Raw genomic sequence first — 17479 nt, forward strand, 5'->3', positions numbered from 1 at the left:
TGTTGTTTTTTCAAAGTACTGCAGGGGGGAGTATGGGGAGGATGCCAAAATCTGTGCATCTCTCAAGTATCTGTGGAAATTCACTTCTCGGAGTTTATTTTCAATCATTTCATCTCGTCTGTTTGAGGCTAATCTGTTTGAGTCTTCATCCTTAACACTTCTGACATTTTACACTATGAAACTATATTGTTTTCTACCAGAAAGATTAAGCAAACCCATAGAAAAAACACTTTTCAGAGACGTATCTCACAAAAATCAGGAAAAAAGTTGCATTTCCCCTGTATAGCAAGGACGTGTGTCTCATACACATGAATAATATGTGAGTGGACTGCAGGATACGAAAGAGATGCCTTTCATATCAGTTAATAATGTGTCCTTATTTGATCTCCTATGTCCAGTAGAGATGCTACCTCTATTGAAATCCTAGATGTCAAGTTGAATTTTTCTCTTAGTGGGTCTTTTCAATTGAGGACTCAAACTTAGAACTGTCTGCTGCAAAACTGGCTACACAATAAGCAACACTATTTCTTGGCCCACTGTGTGTGGTCGGTCTCTGTCTAGCTAAAATGTAGGGGAAAAAATTGGAATGGTCCAAAGTTGCTTTTGCTGAGTCATCAATCTAAAAAATGATCCAGCATTTGAAAGAAAAATGAGGAATTTTTTGTAGCTTTCCTACACTCGGGCAGGATCTCATTGAAAGCAGCATTTATGCTATGCTTTGGGTATTGTGCTCTCGATGGAAACAATGCACCTTCCTTACTTGTAGCAAATAAGCTCAAAGACCTATGGTTTCATGACTCTTTTGTAATGCTCTACAGCCATCAAAGCAGCAACTGAGTGATAAATGGTTACTCTGCAGGTAAAGCGTTGGGCAAAGCTCGGTCACAACGCAACTCATTTCAATACAGAGATGGGAAATAAACCATTGACAGCTATTTTCACTTTTCCTTCCCATTCCTGCCCCTGATCATTTAGATTCAAGTTGCATTTGACAGTCAACTTCTTCCCTCAGAGCTGTGCATCCTGTGAAGACATTGGGAGCTGCCGTTTGGCCCATAGAGCTTAGTGCTGCTTAGCAATGGGAATGACCTATTAGGTCATTTAATCTATCCCATGCCATTTAAGTGATGGTTTCAGCATCCCATAATGTAGGAGGGATTCGGTGTCCCACAGAGCATTTTGCAGCTCTCTATCATATTACCTTGTAACAGCACTTTGTAAATCCAGTAGCACAACAAAAGCAATCCTTGTGGCCTTGTGTTAACTTGGCATCACGCTAAGAATTAACATGGTAGCTTTACAAGCAGCTTCTTTGTTAAGAATTTAAATCTGCAAGCAGTGCCGCCTTTTAGAAAGCCCAATAACATACACAGAGAGTGGCAAAAACCAGAACAGTTGATCTGAAATCTCCTTTCCCAAGGTTTGAGGTGGGCTCAGATAAAAAAATGGATCTGGATCAAAAGTTTTCCTCAGGTGGTGTTTGTGGGGCCAGACGCCAGGGCAAGAAAGTTTTCCAAACCCACCCCCTGGCTTTGCCTCTCTTGGTTCTATTGTGTCCTGTTAGTACATTAGGAAGGTGATGTGTAGAGTCGTTAGCACATTGATGCAACTTAATCCCGTTAAAATGGACTTTCATGGTTTTGGATGTGTGGATGAGAAAATAAGAGCACCCAGTTCAGCACCGTTTGGGAAGCGTGGTCACAAGTGACATGGGTCAGAGAGAGAGGTGGGATTTCAATATGTATAACTGACTGATTGTTTAGGCCTAATATCTTTTTGCTTGTGGTTTTGTTGTCTTCACTCCCTCAGCTCCTCCACACAGTGCATAGACTGAGTGCCTCTTGTGGTCAATACATCAGAGGTGCATCATGCAAGCAGCTGACCTGAGGATTCTTAATTCATCTCCCTCAGAACCTGAACCCCCCCAACCTTTGCCTATGTGAGTAGTCCTTAGTTGTGCAATTGGTCCCACTGAAGCTAGTTGGATTTATTGTATGAATAAGGATTAGTCACATAAGTGTAGGTTGCAGATTGGGCCCTTAAAATTTAACTGGTTCTGATAGGTGCTCCCAACTCATTGAATGTTTTTCAGGAGGAATGCAACTTGCTGGACATGAAGTGCCTGAAATCTCAGTGTGAGGGAGATGATTGTTGTTTAATATGTTAGGTAGAGGGACAAAAGGTAAGGAGTATTTCAGCTATGAAAGAAACAAACAGCTCGAAGAAAAAGCTAAATGTGCCGGACTTCTGGCAGCACATGGGTCCTACCTTTCAAGAGACCTTCATGGTCCATGTGGATAGACAAGGTGGAAAGGAGAAGAAAGAATGGGAATAAAACAGAGAGAAGCAGAAAGAGCCGGATCAGAGAGAGATATGATGAGGTATGCATTTAAAGGGGCAGGCGCTGAAACACCACTGCATTCCTCGAGGGGCCAATTGCCTCGTTATACCAAATGGAATTGGTGTTACGTTCCTAGCTGGCTGAACCTCACTGGCTCCCCCTCAAAAGTTAGTACCGAATTAAAAAACAAGTATCAGGCAGTCAGAAAACAGGTTATTTGCAGATGTGCTACAGGGTGTTCCTGTCCTGGGAGCCAACTGGATGGCCTGCAGTCACTGCTGTCCGTGACAGCGTCTAGAATAAGCTGGCTGAGGCTTAGCCGAGTGGATCTCCTGTTTTTTTTCCACCCCTTTCATCAATTTGATTTTTCAGTTGAATATCATGTTGGTGAAAGGTGGTGCACTGACGGCCCTGGAACCTGAAGGTGACCCACACTGGTCCAGGGACCGCAGGCTCCTCCCAGAAAGGCTCAGTGGGACCTCCTCTAGGGATAAGAGGACAGTTCTATCTCCGTGGGCCATTCCGTTCTTGATCTCTGCTGTAGACTGGCTGCAGTGGACAGGCTGGCAGTACTTGTGATATCGACACTTTGTCGCTGGGAACTGAAATGAGACCTACTGAACTCATTACACATAGGTCACTGAACAGCTGGCAGAGAGCACCATGTCTGTCAGTCAGTCAGTCTGGGCTGGAAGTGAATTGGAGCCCTACAGGTGAAAGGCTCTGGTTCCCTGAGCTCTCCAGCCAACTTCCCCCTCCACAGCGCTAAGTTCCATTGGAATCGTTTGGTAGAATGAGGCATAGGCACTGGCACAGAACGCTGTCCAAAGATAATGGTCTCCCACTTTGAAAATAGGCTCCTCAGCTCAGCCTCTGCGCAGGGTGACCATTGCTCTTTCAGTGGAATAGAGAGATGCGACAGTATCTCGTAATTACAGGCTGCAGAGATTTGAAAGCAGCATGCACGGGGCATAACAAATGTGAGGGCATGATGAGCGCATATCAGACATGCTTATGTGGAGGTGTGGAGGGAAACCAATGAACTCCCGTCCACTCAAATTCTGTCCTCCTTTTAAACTCTATTTGTTACTTTCCTTCAGCCTAACATCACAACCATTCTGAATCTTAATCAGCCAACCACACTTCATACCAATTCTTCAGGTTCACCTTCCTCTCTGTCGGCTTAAGGGAGGCCTTGTTTCCCCCACCCTTCTCTGTAACCTTGGGACATTGTGGCCTGATTTTCTGGAAGAGAATCCAGCCAGAAGATGGTATTATCATGTCTGGTTCTGCACTGCATGCTTAATGCTGTGCTAGTAATGATACTTCACACTTCCAAGGTGCCTGTGATTTGAGCACCTCAGAACTTTACACCCATGTTAATCTAAAGCCAGATTCTGACGCTCATATGCTGAGTGGCACCTTCTTCCACAAACTGACATAACGCGGGCCAGGCCTACGCTAAAAAGTTAGGTTGACCCAACTGTGTCATTCGGGGTGTGTGAAAAATCCACACCCCTGAGCGACAGAGTTAAGCTAACCTAACCCCAGGTGTAGACGGCGCTAGGTCGAACGAAGAATTCTTCTGTCCACCTAGCCACTGCTTCTTGGGGAGGAGGATTAGCTAGAGCAATGGGAGAGCCCCTCCCATTGCTGGAGTGAGTTTCTACACTGAAGTGCTTCAGCAGCGTTTGTAGTGAAGACAGAGCCGAAGTCAATACTCGCTCTGGGGTAGAATCTGCCCCAGTTAAACCCCTTGATAGCGCCGAGAGGTAGGTGACCGCTAGGATACACTATAAGGAGACAGCCCCCTTTAAAAATACCTTCACTGAGGTAGCAACCCACCCCCCCAAACAAACAACCGACTATGTTGTTGGTTTTTTATATATAAATTGCATCCAAGGGCTGGTCCACACTACCCGCCCAATTCGGCGGGTAGAGATCGATCTTCTGGGATCGATTTATCGCGTCTCATCTGGACGCGATAGATCGATCCAGAAGCGCTCCCCCGTTGACTGCGGAACTCCTGCTCGCCGAGAGGAGGAAGCGCTGTCGACGGGGGAGCCTGCCTGCGCCGCGTGGACCCGCAGTAAGTAAATTTAGTTCGATCTAGGAAACGTCAACTTCAGCTACGCTATTCTCGTAGCTGAACTTGCGTTTCCTAGATCGATCCCCCGCCCCAGTGTGGACCTGCCCTAAATTGTCTGTTGTTTCCCTCCCTCTGCCTTTTGATGGCAAGCTCTTCAGAACAGGGGCTGTCCTTAAGCATTTGGAAAGCACCCAGCATGTAGTGGGGGTTACCACATATTAGCAATAAAGAGGCATTTCTGATCCCTTTCCATTGTCCTGACAAATGTCCTGCTGCCTGGATGGTGCTTGGGCAGTAAATGGAGCCCTACAGAACTGTTCCTTTTGCTGAAGGATGGCAGCCAAGCTAAGAGCTGGGTTTTCCTCTTCCATCTGTGGGTGGTGATAGCATTTTAAATAGCCACGGTGCCAGTCAATAATGCTTCATAAATGCTTTATATAAATACCCCTGCAATGCAGCCAGCTTGGGGGTGGAAATAAGGAAAATTTTGGCCTCAGACTCCAGTACAAACCCCTGCTCTTACACAAAGTGCCATAGGGTGCCTGTCCAAGCAGAAAAAACAGGAGCTTGAGCTGTTAAGGGAGCGACCTATAAGGGCATGTGCCAGGTCACTGAGTGGCTACTTAGATTAAACGACCGAGACCCAACAGTGAGATGTACAGCTATTTGGATCATGTCTGCACTGCACAGGGTTTATGGATCATGTCTGCACTGTACAGGGTTCCAATAACACTGATGAAATTCCCAGAGTCTGTCCCATGTGTGCTGGGCCCAGGGTGAAACCTGAAATGGAACTGCTAGTTGCTCCTTTGTTGTTCTCAAGTCCTGGTCAGGGATGTCCTCGGACTTGTACACAGTGCATGGAAAATAAGTTACAGTCATTAATATAAATTGCAATTAACTTTCGTAAGCTGTTCTGTCAAGGTGAGCTTACCCTTCTCACAATAACTATTTCCTACCAGCAGAACAGCCTCTCAGAGTGAATAAATTCACTCTGGCTGTCTGCAGGCTAATAAACCATATTGTGTTCCAGTCCTGCTATGTCCCACTGAGCCATCTGGGCTGGCTTCTTAGCACTGGCAAAAGGTGATAGACAAAGCAAGTCCCTTCCATGTGATTATCTTGTCAGAACCTCACCAGTGCGTGCTTGACAGATGGCTCAGCGTCCGCGTACAGGCGTGCACAGAGCAGGCTGCTCTTGCAAAATGAACGTTCAACTATGGGGGCACAGACTGTGGCTGCAGCGACAGAAGACAGGCTAGGCAAACAGTTGGTGCAAATTGACGTTCCAATGTCATGGCATGAGAGCTCTAAATCCACAGCCCAAACATGCAAGGGATTGAGAGTCTGGAGGAGGAGTTTCTATTTGTCTGGCCCTCCAAGGTGGGTTTTTGCTGGGTGTTTATTTGCATTCTGTATCTTTGCATATGCCATGCAGAAAACGAAACCGCTCTGGTCACATGGCATCCTCTTGAGAAAAACAGCCACGACTGGAACAGAATTACTGTAGCAACTTGCTACTAAATGACACAAATATGATTGTCCAAAAGAATCCAATTATTTTGCCTTTTATTCATATAGCTGTCTGGGGCGCTACAGTCCTGTGCAGCTTGATCCCAAAGCATCCTAGCTCGCTCTGCATTTTAAATAAGTCCTTCCCATCTCTGGTATTTCAGTTTATCAAGTAATGCTGGGAATATTGTGCTATGGCACAGGGCTTAATCTAAAAACTCATTAAATCAGGGGAAAGATTCCCATTGACTGCAGTGGGCTTTGGATCAAGCCTATATGGAAAGGTTCACTGCAATTACTTAAGTAAAAGAAAATCAAAATGTGAAAGCAAGCTACAGACACGCTAAGGAGCAGGCACACTGTAAATCCCAGTTACTAATACTGTAAAAGGCAAGGAAATTAAAGAGCTGGCAAGTTTACCTCTTTTCTTTCTTTGGGAGCAACGAGGAAACCGATGTGGAGCCATGAAGACAATACCACATGCAGACAGCCACAGAAACTCACTTAGCCCCTTGTTAAAGTATTGTCGTGGCTGGATGGGGGACCTGGCTGCTGTTCTTTCAAGGATGCCATTGAGTTTGAGAGGGGCTGATAGGATGTGGGGTAGGTCCCAGCTGTTGGAGCAGTGTCTGTTAGGCAGTGAAAGGCATATTTCAATGGAGTTTGTTGGGATCCTCTAGGGTAAGGCCTGGCATCTGAATCCATACAGGTCGCCCTGTATGTATTATGGAGTTCTTACAGGCTCGGAGGGCTAATCTGAACAGCATTTGGACATCTCTTTTCTAGATAGCGCACTAATGCTAAGAAAAAGACTGAGCAACAGAGTGTCATATGGCTGTAATAGCCTTGCACTGTCTGAGGATCTTTGGCTCTTGGTGTGTCACTGTGTGTGTCTGAAGCCAGTTTCCTCCCAAGGAGAATGATCTTGTCCCAAGTGATTGTTGTCAGAGCATTCTCTGCCTCGAGAATGCAGAGGGTGGAGAAAGGACACCTTATTAGAACATTCTAGTTTCGTTGCTTTTCTGGAAATTTAGGCGGGAATGTCTCCTTTTGTAGAGATCTTGCACAGTGGGAGACAGGAGGAGGAGGAAAAGGAAGGTGAAAAGTAATTCATGAGACAGTGCGGTGCCTTGGTGATAGTTATGTGGGGTGGGGAAGAATAGAGAGGGGTGAAACTTGAGTCGGGCAGGTGGTGGGATAGAAGTGGCTTATTGAACACACATGCCAAGTAGAGACATACCTGTAGTCAAATGATGGATCATCTACTTTGTGGTCTTCATGATCCAGGACTTCAACTTTTTCACGCACTGTGATAAAGAAGCACACCACCAAGCAAAAGTTAAGTTAAATATGGTAGATTTAAAAAATTTAGCTGCATAGTTTCAAGGACAACCTCCTTTTGTGGGTGTGTTTTTTTGTTTGTTTTGTTTGGGGGTTTTTTTTTGCTAAGGAATGTGGATGAGGAGAATACAAAGCGAGGACAGTAACTGACATGGAAACTGATTGAGACAATGCTCTCACACATCTGATCAGGAGCCCTTGGCAAATGTACTGGGAAAGTCATTATAAATCATTTCATGTTTTTAATCTCCAAAAGAGCTGTCATTCTATTAGGATGGGTTTATTTAGAAATCAAAGAATAACTTTGTAGGGGTCAGTGGAGAGAAGTATCACACAATCCCTGCCAGAAAGGGCCCCTTGGGTTCACCTGTGTCTACAGTGGGTACTAGTAAAATCTCACACTGCAGTATCTACCTTGCCACTGGTAGGGCAATGTATTTCCTTGTGTTTATTTCCTGCGTTAAGGGCGCCTGATTCGCCACCGCTATTCCGGCATGACTCCCTTGATTTTACTGATGTAAAAGTGGAGTGTTACAAAGGTGAATTAGACCTAGAATGAGGAATGTTGCAAATACCGTGAAAGATTTTATCGGGAATGGGACACACTAGGATTTTAAGGGTGCCAATTGTATCCATTTCTTTATCAAGCCTTAAGCGTGGGTTTAAAGTGGTGTATGAGATACAATTATTATGCTCGTGGTTTTAATTCTTTCTAATGAGACTCCAGTGTTGTACAGATGAAGCAATTTAAAGAGTCAACATTTGCCAGCTGTTGCCACACAGTAAACAGATACATCCCATTCTAAGTATAGGGGAAGTAATGATCTGATAATATTACCGTGGGGTAGCTGTTGGCAAATGCTGGCTATTGTACTTCATGCACAGTAGCCTTTCATCTGAGCAGCTCAGTGTGCCCTACATTAACCCCAGGGGTCAGTATTATTCTCTTTCCTGGAAGGAATTATCTGCATTGGGATCAGAACACAGGCCATATTAATACTGCAATTTGACCTCACGTGTCTGTGTCTCTCTCTCATCTCCTATGAAGTAACTGCAGGATGTTTGCCCTGTATCTTACCTGGGGCCCAGTCCTGCAAGCTTTCTGCTTACAGGGCTGTGTTGACTGGGATAGGAATCCTACATATGGAGGGGCTTGCAGAATCGGGTACTGAGCGTTACCACGGGGCTTGGATACCAAGGTGTAGCAACTCAAATGGCTATAGAGGGGGCATCACTGGGTGAATTCTCCTAAGCCCTGTCTCTGTCTTGGGAAGATTCCAATGAGGTGTTTGCAGGAAGAGATCCTTTTGCAGAGAGAGAGAGAAGCCTATTTGTTGAGCAGATGTCAGGTCACTCGTAACAAGAGCAATGAACTATGCAACCTTTCTCCTGCGTAGCAAGCATAGCACGGAGCGCTCACCTCACCTTTAATTAACTGAAATTCTTTCTGATACCACTAATTTTCACCCCAGGGAGGAATAAAAACCCTTTGACTCAGGAGAGGGTTGGCTGAGATGAGTAAAGCTGACTTAGCTCCGGAAAGCTTAGGGGTTCCTTTAAACTCAACAGTGTGAATAAGGTAGTGCTGGATGTTGCTCTTACCTGGGTATTTCCCGCCTCTGCTTCTCTTAATGAAGCACACTATCAACAAAATCAGAACCAGAAGCGCAATGGCACACATCAGCCCAATAAACCAGCCCTGGGTTGCAATGTCCACGTGGTTCTTGGTATAAGCTGGTAAGAGGAATTTCAAGAAAACTAGTTAAAAAGGGCAGAATCTAACAGCCGAGAGAACTAAACTGAGCCAAGTGGCTAGGAAAACCCAATTCACCAGTTCACAAACGATCCATCTCTATAACCACGTTTCTGCATTGTGTGTGTATTGATCAGGTTGGTATCGGAGATTACATGGGAATATGGGCTGGGTTGTTTTTTTTTTTTTTTTTTTAAACGCTTTGTCAACTCAAAATTCTGGCAGGAGCTGTGCACGGCAGAGGGTCACAACCAACATAAATAAAATGGATCTAGTACAGACTAATGAAGGGTGTTTAAAAATAAAGGCAAAAGAAGCTGGGTAACAGATTTGATCATCCATTTACAGTGCTGGGGAAATAAGCAGAAAGCTATATTTCAGGCGGCCCCCATAAATGGGGTGTGAAATTCATCCAAGAAGTAGCTAAAAGCTTTTATTTTCCTGGCACACAGTTAGAACAAAGCACTAAATATAGAAAGTTCCCTGACTCTGCTGTGCTCTGTGCATGCAGTGGCAGAGTTGGGGAGAATCTCTTAGGGAATAGCCCCAGGTCAGCACTTGGTACAGTTGCTCCAGCACTGGTTCCTAAGCTAGGACAAGCCAGAGTTTCCATTAATCAGGCTACCCCTACTTTTAACTCCTTGCTTAGAAGGCAGCTCTGGTGTAGCTCCACCGCTCTTGCTCACTCTGGGCAATGCCCAAGTATAGACCAGGACCTAGGTGGTACAACCTATCTTGTTTGATAAGGTGTCAAATTCTCTGCCAGTCCGGGTTGAAAAGAGCCATCCCCGCTGATGTGAGGAAATGTGGTGACCAGGCGCTGCCACAACGGGTGCTGAAGTCGGTTGACCCTGTCCAGGCCAGTGAGGAGGTCAGGGAGCTATATCTGGCACCCAAGAATTTTCCTAGGCAGATTTCCTAGTGGAGATCCCTGATGGCAGATCCTTGATGAGCAATCCTTGGATTCCAAGAAGAGTCTTGGCCCTAGAGCCCTGAAAGATGGTATGTCTCCTCACTGGAGAGGGCTCTGTATTACACAGCTTATTTCATACGACAAGGCCATCCATCAGAATTTAATATTAAGCAAGGAAAAGTATCCCAACACTTAACTCCAATCCCTGAGCTGCCTTCTACAACGTTTGGGCAATGGTTATTTGCAGCTCCTAAACACAGTAGGACAAACAAAGCTCTAGCCTATAAATAGCAACTCACTGTTATTTCCTGGCTCTCCTAATCAACATGCACCTGGTATTCAGCAAAACAGAGCAGAGAATAACCTTCAGTGCATCAGCGGGCTAAACGTAACCAGACTGCAGTGTAAATATAGATATGCATGGCAAGAGAGATGGGGGACTGCCAGGTTCTGACTCTGATGGGATCAAAAATCTGAGCCAGAATTTACTAGGGTTCATTCTGACAGGACTAAGATAGCGAATGCCCTCCGTTAATTCTCTTGTAATAAAGAAAACATCCTCAACTAGATTGGTTTTGTTCATCTGACATTGGCTATGAGGAAGCAGTACCAGAATCCTTCATATGCTACATTTGTTTAATATCACCTAGGTAGGTAAACAATATCAAATTCTAATGTGAACAAGGGCTCAGAGCCAGTCAGCCACCCAGCTTATCTAGTGCTCAGTACCATCTTCCATAGGCACAGATCATCGTAAGCAGTGAAACACACTCATACAGTTAGACACTTAATCAACTCTACTTTGGACCAACCTTCACGCAGTTAGGCAAAAGCGCCATTGCACCGAGTGTATGTGGGCCCCATCCTGCAATTTTTTACTCAGGCCAAAATTCCACGAAGGACTGCAAAATCAGATGCCATGGCTTTCAAGTCAGGAGGGGTGGGAAGGATATTTTCCCTTTGGGTATTTCCACTTGAATGCATTCAATTCCAAGTAATGTGAATGGGAACTGTGTGCATGCGGTGACAAACCACATCTAATGTCCTTATTCAGAATGTCAGCAACAAATAATGCCTGAGAACTTTGAAGTTACCCACATTTTAGAACCACCCAATTCTTTCATGACAAGTGGTCACGGAGGACTTGATCTGCCAAATAGTGCTGATGTTATATCAGCTATTTTAGATGAAGATACAGAATATGAACAACGTGGGGAAAAGCATGTTCTGTTGGGAAGCTCTCTTAGGATGATCCCTGATTAGGTTCTGCAAGCCTTGCTTGCATCGGTGTTCCAGTTGAAGTCCATGGGACTACTCATACGAGCAAAATCCACAGAATCAGACTTTAATTCCATCTTAATACATTCCCCAAACTGATCATTTTTGGGTTGTACTCAAACATGGTAACATGATGTTTTTAGAGATACTATACAAAGTAACACCATAAAAATACACTCTGAAACCTACACATAAAAGCCTATCTAAAAGAGGCATGATATACTGGTCAACACTGTCAAAAATGGGTTTAATTTTAAACATTTCAGATCCAAGGCGTTCCATACCTTTAAACACAACTTCAGGATGTTCCATATCTTTTTTTGCCATGACAATTCATGCTTTCCCTAAAAATTGAACCCTGATCAAATTGAAACCCTGATGTTAGTGAGTGGATGTTTCTAGCTAAACTGCTACAAAAATTAGGATAGTTCAAGGGGGGGGGGGGGAAAAGGAGTTTTTACTAATGAAAATGGAATTAGAACCTTGCACGGTGAATTGGCATAGCTCTATTACGGATTTATGCCAGCTGAGGATCTGGCCCAAGATTTTTAGGAGGAGATTTTCAATGGCACAAAAGGGAGTCAGGCCAGTTGTACCCTAGAAACTTTAGCTGGTATGGTAGTGTTGGTTGCGCGCGCTGCTTTTTTAAAAAAAACTGCAACATTATTATACAGCCAAAACCCTAGTCTAGACACAGTTATACCAACATAAATGACTTTTTCTGGTATAGCTGATTTCAGTTGGGAAACTGGATAAGATATACCAGAAATAGCACATTTTTGTCAGTAGAAGCTGCAACTTCACTAGGAGGGTTTGCTGGTATAGCTGTGTTGACAAACCTTCTGTAGCGTAGATCTGTCCTTAGGTGTCCAGTTCTCATTGACTTTCAATGGGAGTCAGCTGCCAGCTTAAATATTTCCCCCTTTAACACTGTCAGCTGGTATTCTGTGCATGCTCCTTTTCTACTAAAGGACCCACTCTGGGAGCTGAACCCTCTTTAAAGATGCAAGTTTTTATAATGAAAGGGGTGAGATAATTCAATGGAGTTGAGAATTGAATTAGAGTAACAATGTTCGTGGTGGAGGTGGGGGAAGTAAAATTATACTGGAGAGCTTTGAAATGAAAGGAAATTGTATTAGCAATGCTAACAGGATGGGATTTCTACAGGGAAACAATGCTGAGAAATGGAGTGGTTCTTAACTGAAAGCAAAAACCGCCTGAAAAAAAAGCATCATGCCACTATGTGGAATGGGGCCAGATTTGCCACCGCAGGGAGTGTTTTAAACAGACTGTAACAGGAGGGTCTCTCACTAGGATAGTGGAACTGGGCTACTGTCAAAGTAGGCTTATAATTGCCATCCCTACCCCCCAAAAAATCATGTGATGCCAAAATTACACCTACAGCAAACCTGTATTTAGAGTAAACAGAGTGACTGATCACAGCGTTTGGAAAAAAGGGAATAGGTGGGTGGCTGTAATTTGACAGGATGTTTTGATCTGCCTTTATGCCAGGCCAGCAATTTAGCTAAATAAAAGAAAGAAGCCGGGTAATCCAACAGGAATCGATTTGAAACACCATTGCGCTGACTGTGGATTTCCTGAATTAAATATAAACTGTGATTCAAAACATGCTTTGACTAAAAATGACAAGTTTATGAACTGACAGAGAAATCGGTCGTAAACCGTTGACCGGGCGATTAGCAAAACTCACGTGCCGTTTCTCTGAAGGCTGAATCTTGGACTGGGTTTAAAGAGGTAGCTCACGACACTGTGCTTCATGTTGTAGGTGGTCTTTAGAGTCGGCTTCACTGTACTGTTGCTTGTATGGCAGCTAATTTGCTCCCAAAATTTGCATGTGGGGTTAACTGTGGGTAGGATTTTCAAAGCTGCCCAGAACCAGGAAACCAATTCTCATTAAAATCAACAGGGATTGAGCATCCAAGCCCTTTAGGTGGTCTTGAAAAATCTCATCTTATAATTATACTGTATGAAAAATACTACGTTAATTGTATGGTAATGATGCCACATGTTGTCCTAACAGTACTGTAAGCTATAATATTTGATCATTTTTGTAGACAATGGTGTGTGTGTGTGTGTGTGTGTGTGTGTGTGTGTTCATACGTATGCACGCATACATATTTATATAGAGAGGTGTGTATATATATATATAGAGAGAGAAAATACTGCGCACAGAAAGACATGCAGCAAAAATACGCATCCAGTGCTAGTTTGATTTTTATACACTGTTGATTTCTAGGTACCAATGTAACTGGTACATTTTGTGAAACTTGCATCCTCCTTCCCACGTTTTTAAGGGGTGAAAAAAGGAACCCCCCCCTTCTTTTTAAATCAAGCTACATTTGTAGTTAAGCATCACTTACAACTGGAAAGCACTGTTCTGATTAACCAAAAGCTCAATAGCGTCGGCAGAGAAGTCAGAGTGCAGTATACTGCAGCCGCGGTGCAGGTGGGCTATTTCAATTTGAATGCAGATAAATAAGCAGCAACCTCTAGAATAGATATTTGCAAAACATAACCAAAAAAAATGGACAGTGCTTTCTTGTCATAAAACATTAATGATGGCACATGATGGGGCAGTGGGCTGTCAACCCTCACGTCAATAGCATCCAGCCAGGATAAAAATGAAACTGCGGCATGCATGCATGCATAAACGATTGATAGCTTTGTGGATCCCATGGTGATAGGGCGAGGGTAGTCATCTGGACTTTATCAGAGGAATAAAGACGGTGAATCCTTGAATTTTAAAGCCAATATAATAAGGAGCCCTTCAAATATAGAAAATGTGGATTTTGGAATAACAAAAATAAATGCATAGTGCATATCAAAATCAACCAAACTACTTGCTTTTTGGATTCCTTGGACCTTGCTTTCCCTTTTAGTTCCTATGCATGAGAGCCCCGCAAGAAGGGGTAAAGAGGCAGGCAGGAAAAGAGATATGTCTGTTTAAAATTGGCAACTTACAGCTATTCACAAAGAAGAAAATAGGAACTTCTTCTAGAAACGGTGAGGGGGCGAAGGAGATAGTGTTGGGATCTGGATTAGGTTTGGGATTCAGAATTAAGAGACGAAATCAAGGCTAAGGTATGGCAACTGGAGGTGTTCTGGAAACCTTCCAGGCCACATCTGAACTGGAAAGTAGCCTCCTTTCAATTCTGGATCCAACCAAAACCCGAAACTGTAGGGGCAAGCTCAGATTTAGGGACTTGAAGCCAACATGCTCAAAATTAGGATGTTTTGGATTTGAGGTTCCAGTTCTAAAAGCATAGCCACAAAAATGACCCTAGCTAGGAACACCCGTACTCCATGCACCACATAATATAGAGTAGTATAGAAATAGGAAAAACCCAAGTCAAACTAACCCTCCTCCCCCCCAGGCTGTCCTTAAAGGATTCTTTACAAAGATGGTGATAAGAGGAACACTGTGGTGTGGGTTTCACCATTTTTCACAGGATGATAATGGTTAGAGATGAAAGAGGCAGATCAGACTGAGTCAGTTCCCAGGCAAGGTCAGGCTGTACTTCCAAGGTACCGTATACTTGCTAGTATTTTATCAGAGTTGTGCATGGTTATACAAAGACGCTGCACGAATATTAGCATTTTCCATCTGTCACGTTATGTTAGCATCTTATGGTATAAGGATAACTCGATATAGTTAAGGACACCAATACTTTGAACCTCACAAATAAGATACAGAAAGGCCAAATTCTCCTCCCCATCTCTGTCTGGAGCACTGCATGATGTAAGTGCAAACAGAATTTGTTTCAGGGTTTCCTACTTAAAGAGAGATTGTAGAACACTATATTTTGCTTTCAAGGTCCTACATAAAGGTTGGTTATTGTTTGTTTTTCAAATAAATATTTAGGGCCAAATTTCAACAGGCATCACAGAGAGGTGCCTGCCACAAAATCCATGGCTGACCATGTTATCCCTATTATGGCTCTACCAAAACTCATGGAGTGATAACACAGGTTTTAAATAAATGAGGCCTGATCCAACAACCATGGAAGTCAATAGGCGTCTTTCCATTAGCTTCAGTGGGCTCTGTATCAAGCCCATAATTAGCATTCTATAAAATGCAGTCAGCTGATAAACCTGGAAAATTGCTCATGCAATTGAACATGTCGTTCCCGGAGTACTATATCTGCCTTCTTATACATCTGTAAAGTCCTATGCACATACCCCTCTGTGACCATCTCTGTGGGCCTTCTACAAACATTACATTCCCCTGGCATTATTCCTCATCCATATCTTGTCATGAATGTATGAACACCCATTACTGCAATAACCCAGGTATAAAGAGACAGACGCTTTGCTGTGCCAGAACCACCACCACAAGAAGCAGCACACAAGTGAAAATGCAAACACAGAGCCTGCAGTAACAAGCAGGATCCTTTGCAGGAGTCTGTCTTAATGTTTTAAGCATAGCTGCGTGACAAGTGCATGATCTCTACCCTTATTGTAGGATTCCTTGTTTCAAATGGAGCTTGTTACATTATTGGCCGCACCAGGGTTTTTGGTTTTCATAACTTGCAGTTGAGACAACGTTATCTGACCGTGGAAATTTTATTGCTTCTTGAGCCAGGGCTATAATAAGGGCAGAGAGGGCACAATGTCAGTGGAGTGAATGAAATTTGCTCCATGCATGGTCATGGCCAAGCCTCCCCAGCAAGAAGATCCAGCACACAAGTGGTAAAGCTCAGGATGGAATGAAATGTCTTGGAAAGGCATCACACAGTGGAGCTGGAACCCGTCTCACCTGAGCTTGTCGTAAAGGTTATGTAAGAGTTTTCGCTGGGGCTAGACCATTTGGGAAAAACCCACAACTGGTACGTCATCCCGGGGGTCAGGTCAGCCAGCTGCACAGAGGAAGGGGTCTGAGCTTTAACAGGGATAGATCTCACTGTATTGTTACCTGAGAAACAGAAACCTCACATCAAAACCAGGCGGCAGGAAGCTCAGACATATTAGTGTCGACTGCATTATGCTACACCTCTCTGTGGAGCAGAAATAATATAATTTGATGGACCGGGGCCATAACATCTTAATGTCCTGTGACTGTGATTACTGCCCATTTGGGAATATAGAAAATGCAGTGATACAGGTAAATGACAGTGCTTTAATAGCACCTCCGTTTGTTGCATTGAAAATGCCTTCGTAAACACCCAGGAGACTTCTCTCTATTGTTAGAACCCGGTGGAGCTCTTTTGCTAACCAGTCTTTAGGTTTGGGTGTCTGGGGGAATCAGAGCAGTGTATTCACAGAGGAGGGGTCTGGAATTTGTCTACCCCCGCTGATCTGATAAAGCCAGTCTGCCCACTTACAGGGCACGGGGTTAGAGGCCGTCTCTCAAGCCTTTGAGAAGAAGGGGTTGATAGCAGGATCTTCACACCAGTTTTATTTGCAGGATGGAAATCTACATCTGTTCATGTTTGTTGGTTAATGAATCGCTGAGGATTGTAAGCATTTTGAAAGACTGGCTCGATGTGCGTGATTGTGGCCCTGCTAGTGGTGGGCCCACATAGATCCTCTTGCAGGTTGGGAAGCTGCTCCTTCAGCTCAAATGGGCAGGGTCTTGTGCTGCTGATAGTCCCTACTGCATGTGTAATAAACCCAATTCCGGCCATACACGAGGATTGAACCTGGGACCATGTGTGGGGCATATTTTATACCTTTAAATAAAATCTGCAGCACTCAGCAGAGAAAAGGGTATTTTTTTGCTTGGGGATTATAGAAAATTGGGACAACCTGTATCACAAATGAGTAAATGCCTACCGCTGTGGTGGTCTAGCAGGGGAAAGGGAATGCTACATGGAGGCTCAGCACTCGTGTCCAGTTTAAATTGAGGCAGGAGTTATGGAAAAGCCTGTTGGCTGCATGGTGAATACCACACTGTACCCTTGGCTTGAAACATATCGGGGTGCAGGCGATTTAAACGGGTAGGTGAGACTGTGTTAGCACAGAATGAACAGATTGGTGAAAGTCTGATAGCCCAAACTCAGACAGCCCTTCCCTCTAGGGGTGCTTGTGGTATATGCTGTAGCCAAGACGGTGGGAGCTGACAATTTTCAGTCTGTGTGTTAGATGCCTGGCACTAGTATAAAGAGGCGGGAAAGCTCTTTGAGTACCTTCTGACCAAAGACAGAAGGGGTATGGTTGCTCCAGTGGCGAGGGAATCTGAAAGAATTAAATGGAAACCAGCACTACAGTTTGTATGAGCAGTTCAACTCCACT

At 44.1% G+C, this 17479-nt stretch overlaps 1 protein-coding gene across 1 annotated transcript in view; it reads right to left on the minus strand.

The window, feature by feature from the left end:
• LOC112118404 (neurofascin) overlaps positions 1-17479 on the minus strand; it is a 100699-nt gene that overhangs the window by 1257 nt on the left and 81963 nt on the right. The window contains exons 27-29 of the mRNA XM_024216694.3: positions 16005-16160; positions 8886-9017; positions 7183-7249 (exon numbers count right to left, since the gene is read on the minus strand). Of these exons, the coding sequence (XP_024072462.2) occupies positions 7183-7249; positions 8886-9017; positions 16005-16160 (355 nt within the window). The remainder of the gene's footprint in view (positions 1-7182; positions 7250-8885; positions 9018-16004; positions 16161-17479) is intronic.

This window comes from Terrapene carolina, unplaced genomic scaffold, assembly GCF_002925995.2.
Source record: "Terrapene carolina triunguis isolate 2854851 unplaced genomic scaffold, T_m_triunguis-2.0 Scaffold199, whole genome shotgun sequence".
Lineage (NCBI taxonomy): Eukaryota > Metazoa > Chordata > Testudines > Emydidae > Terrapene > Terrapene triunguis.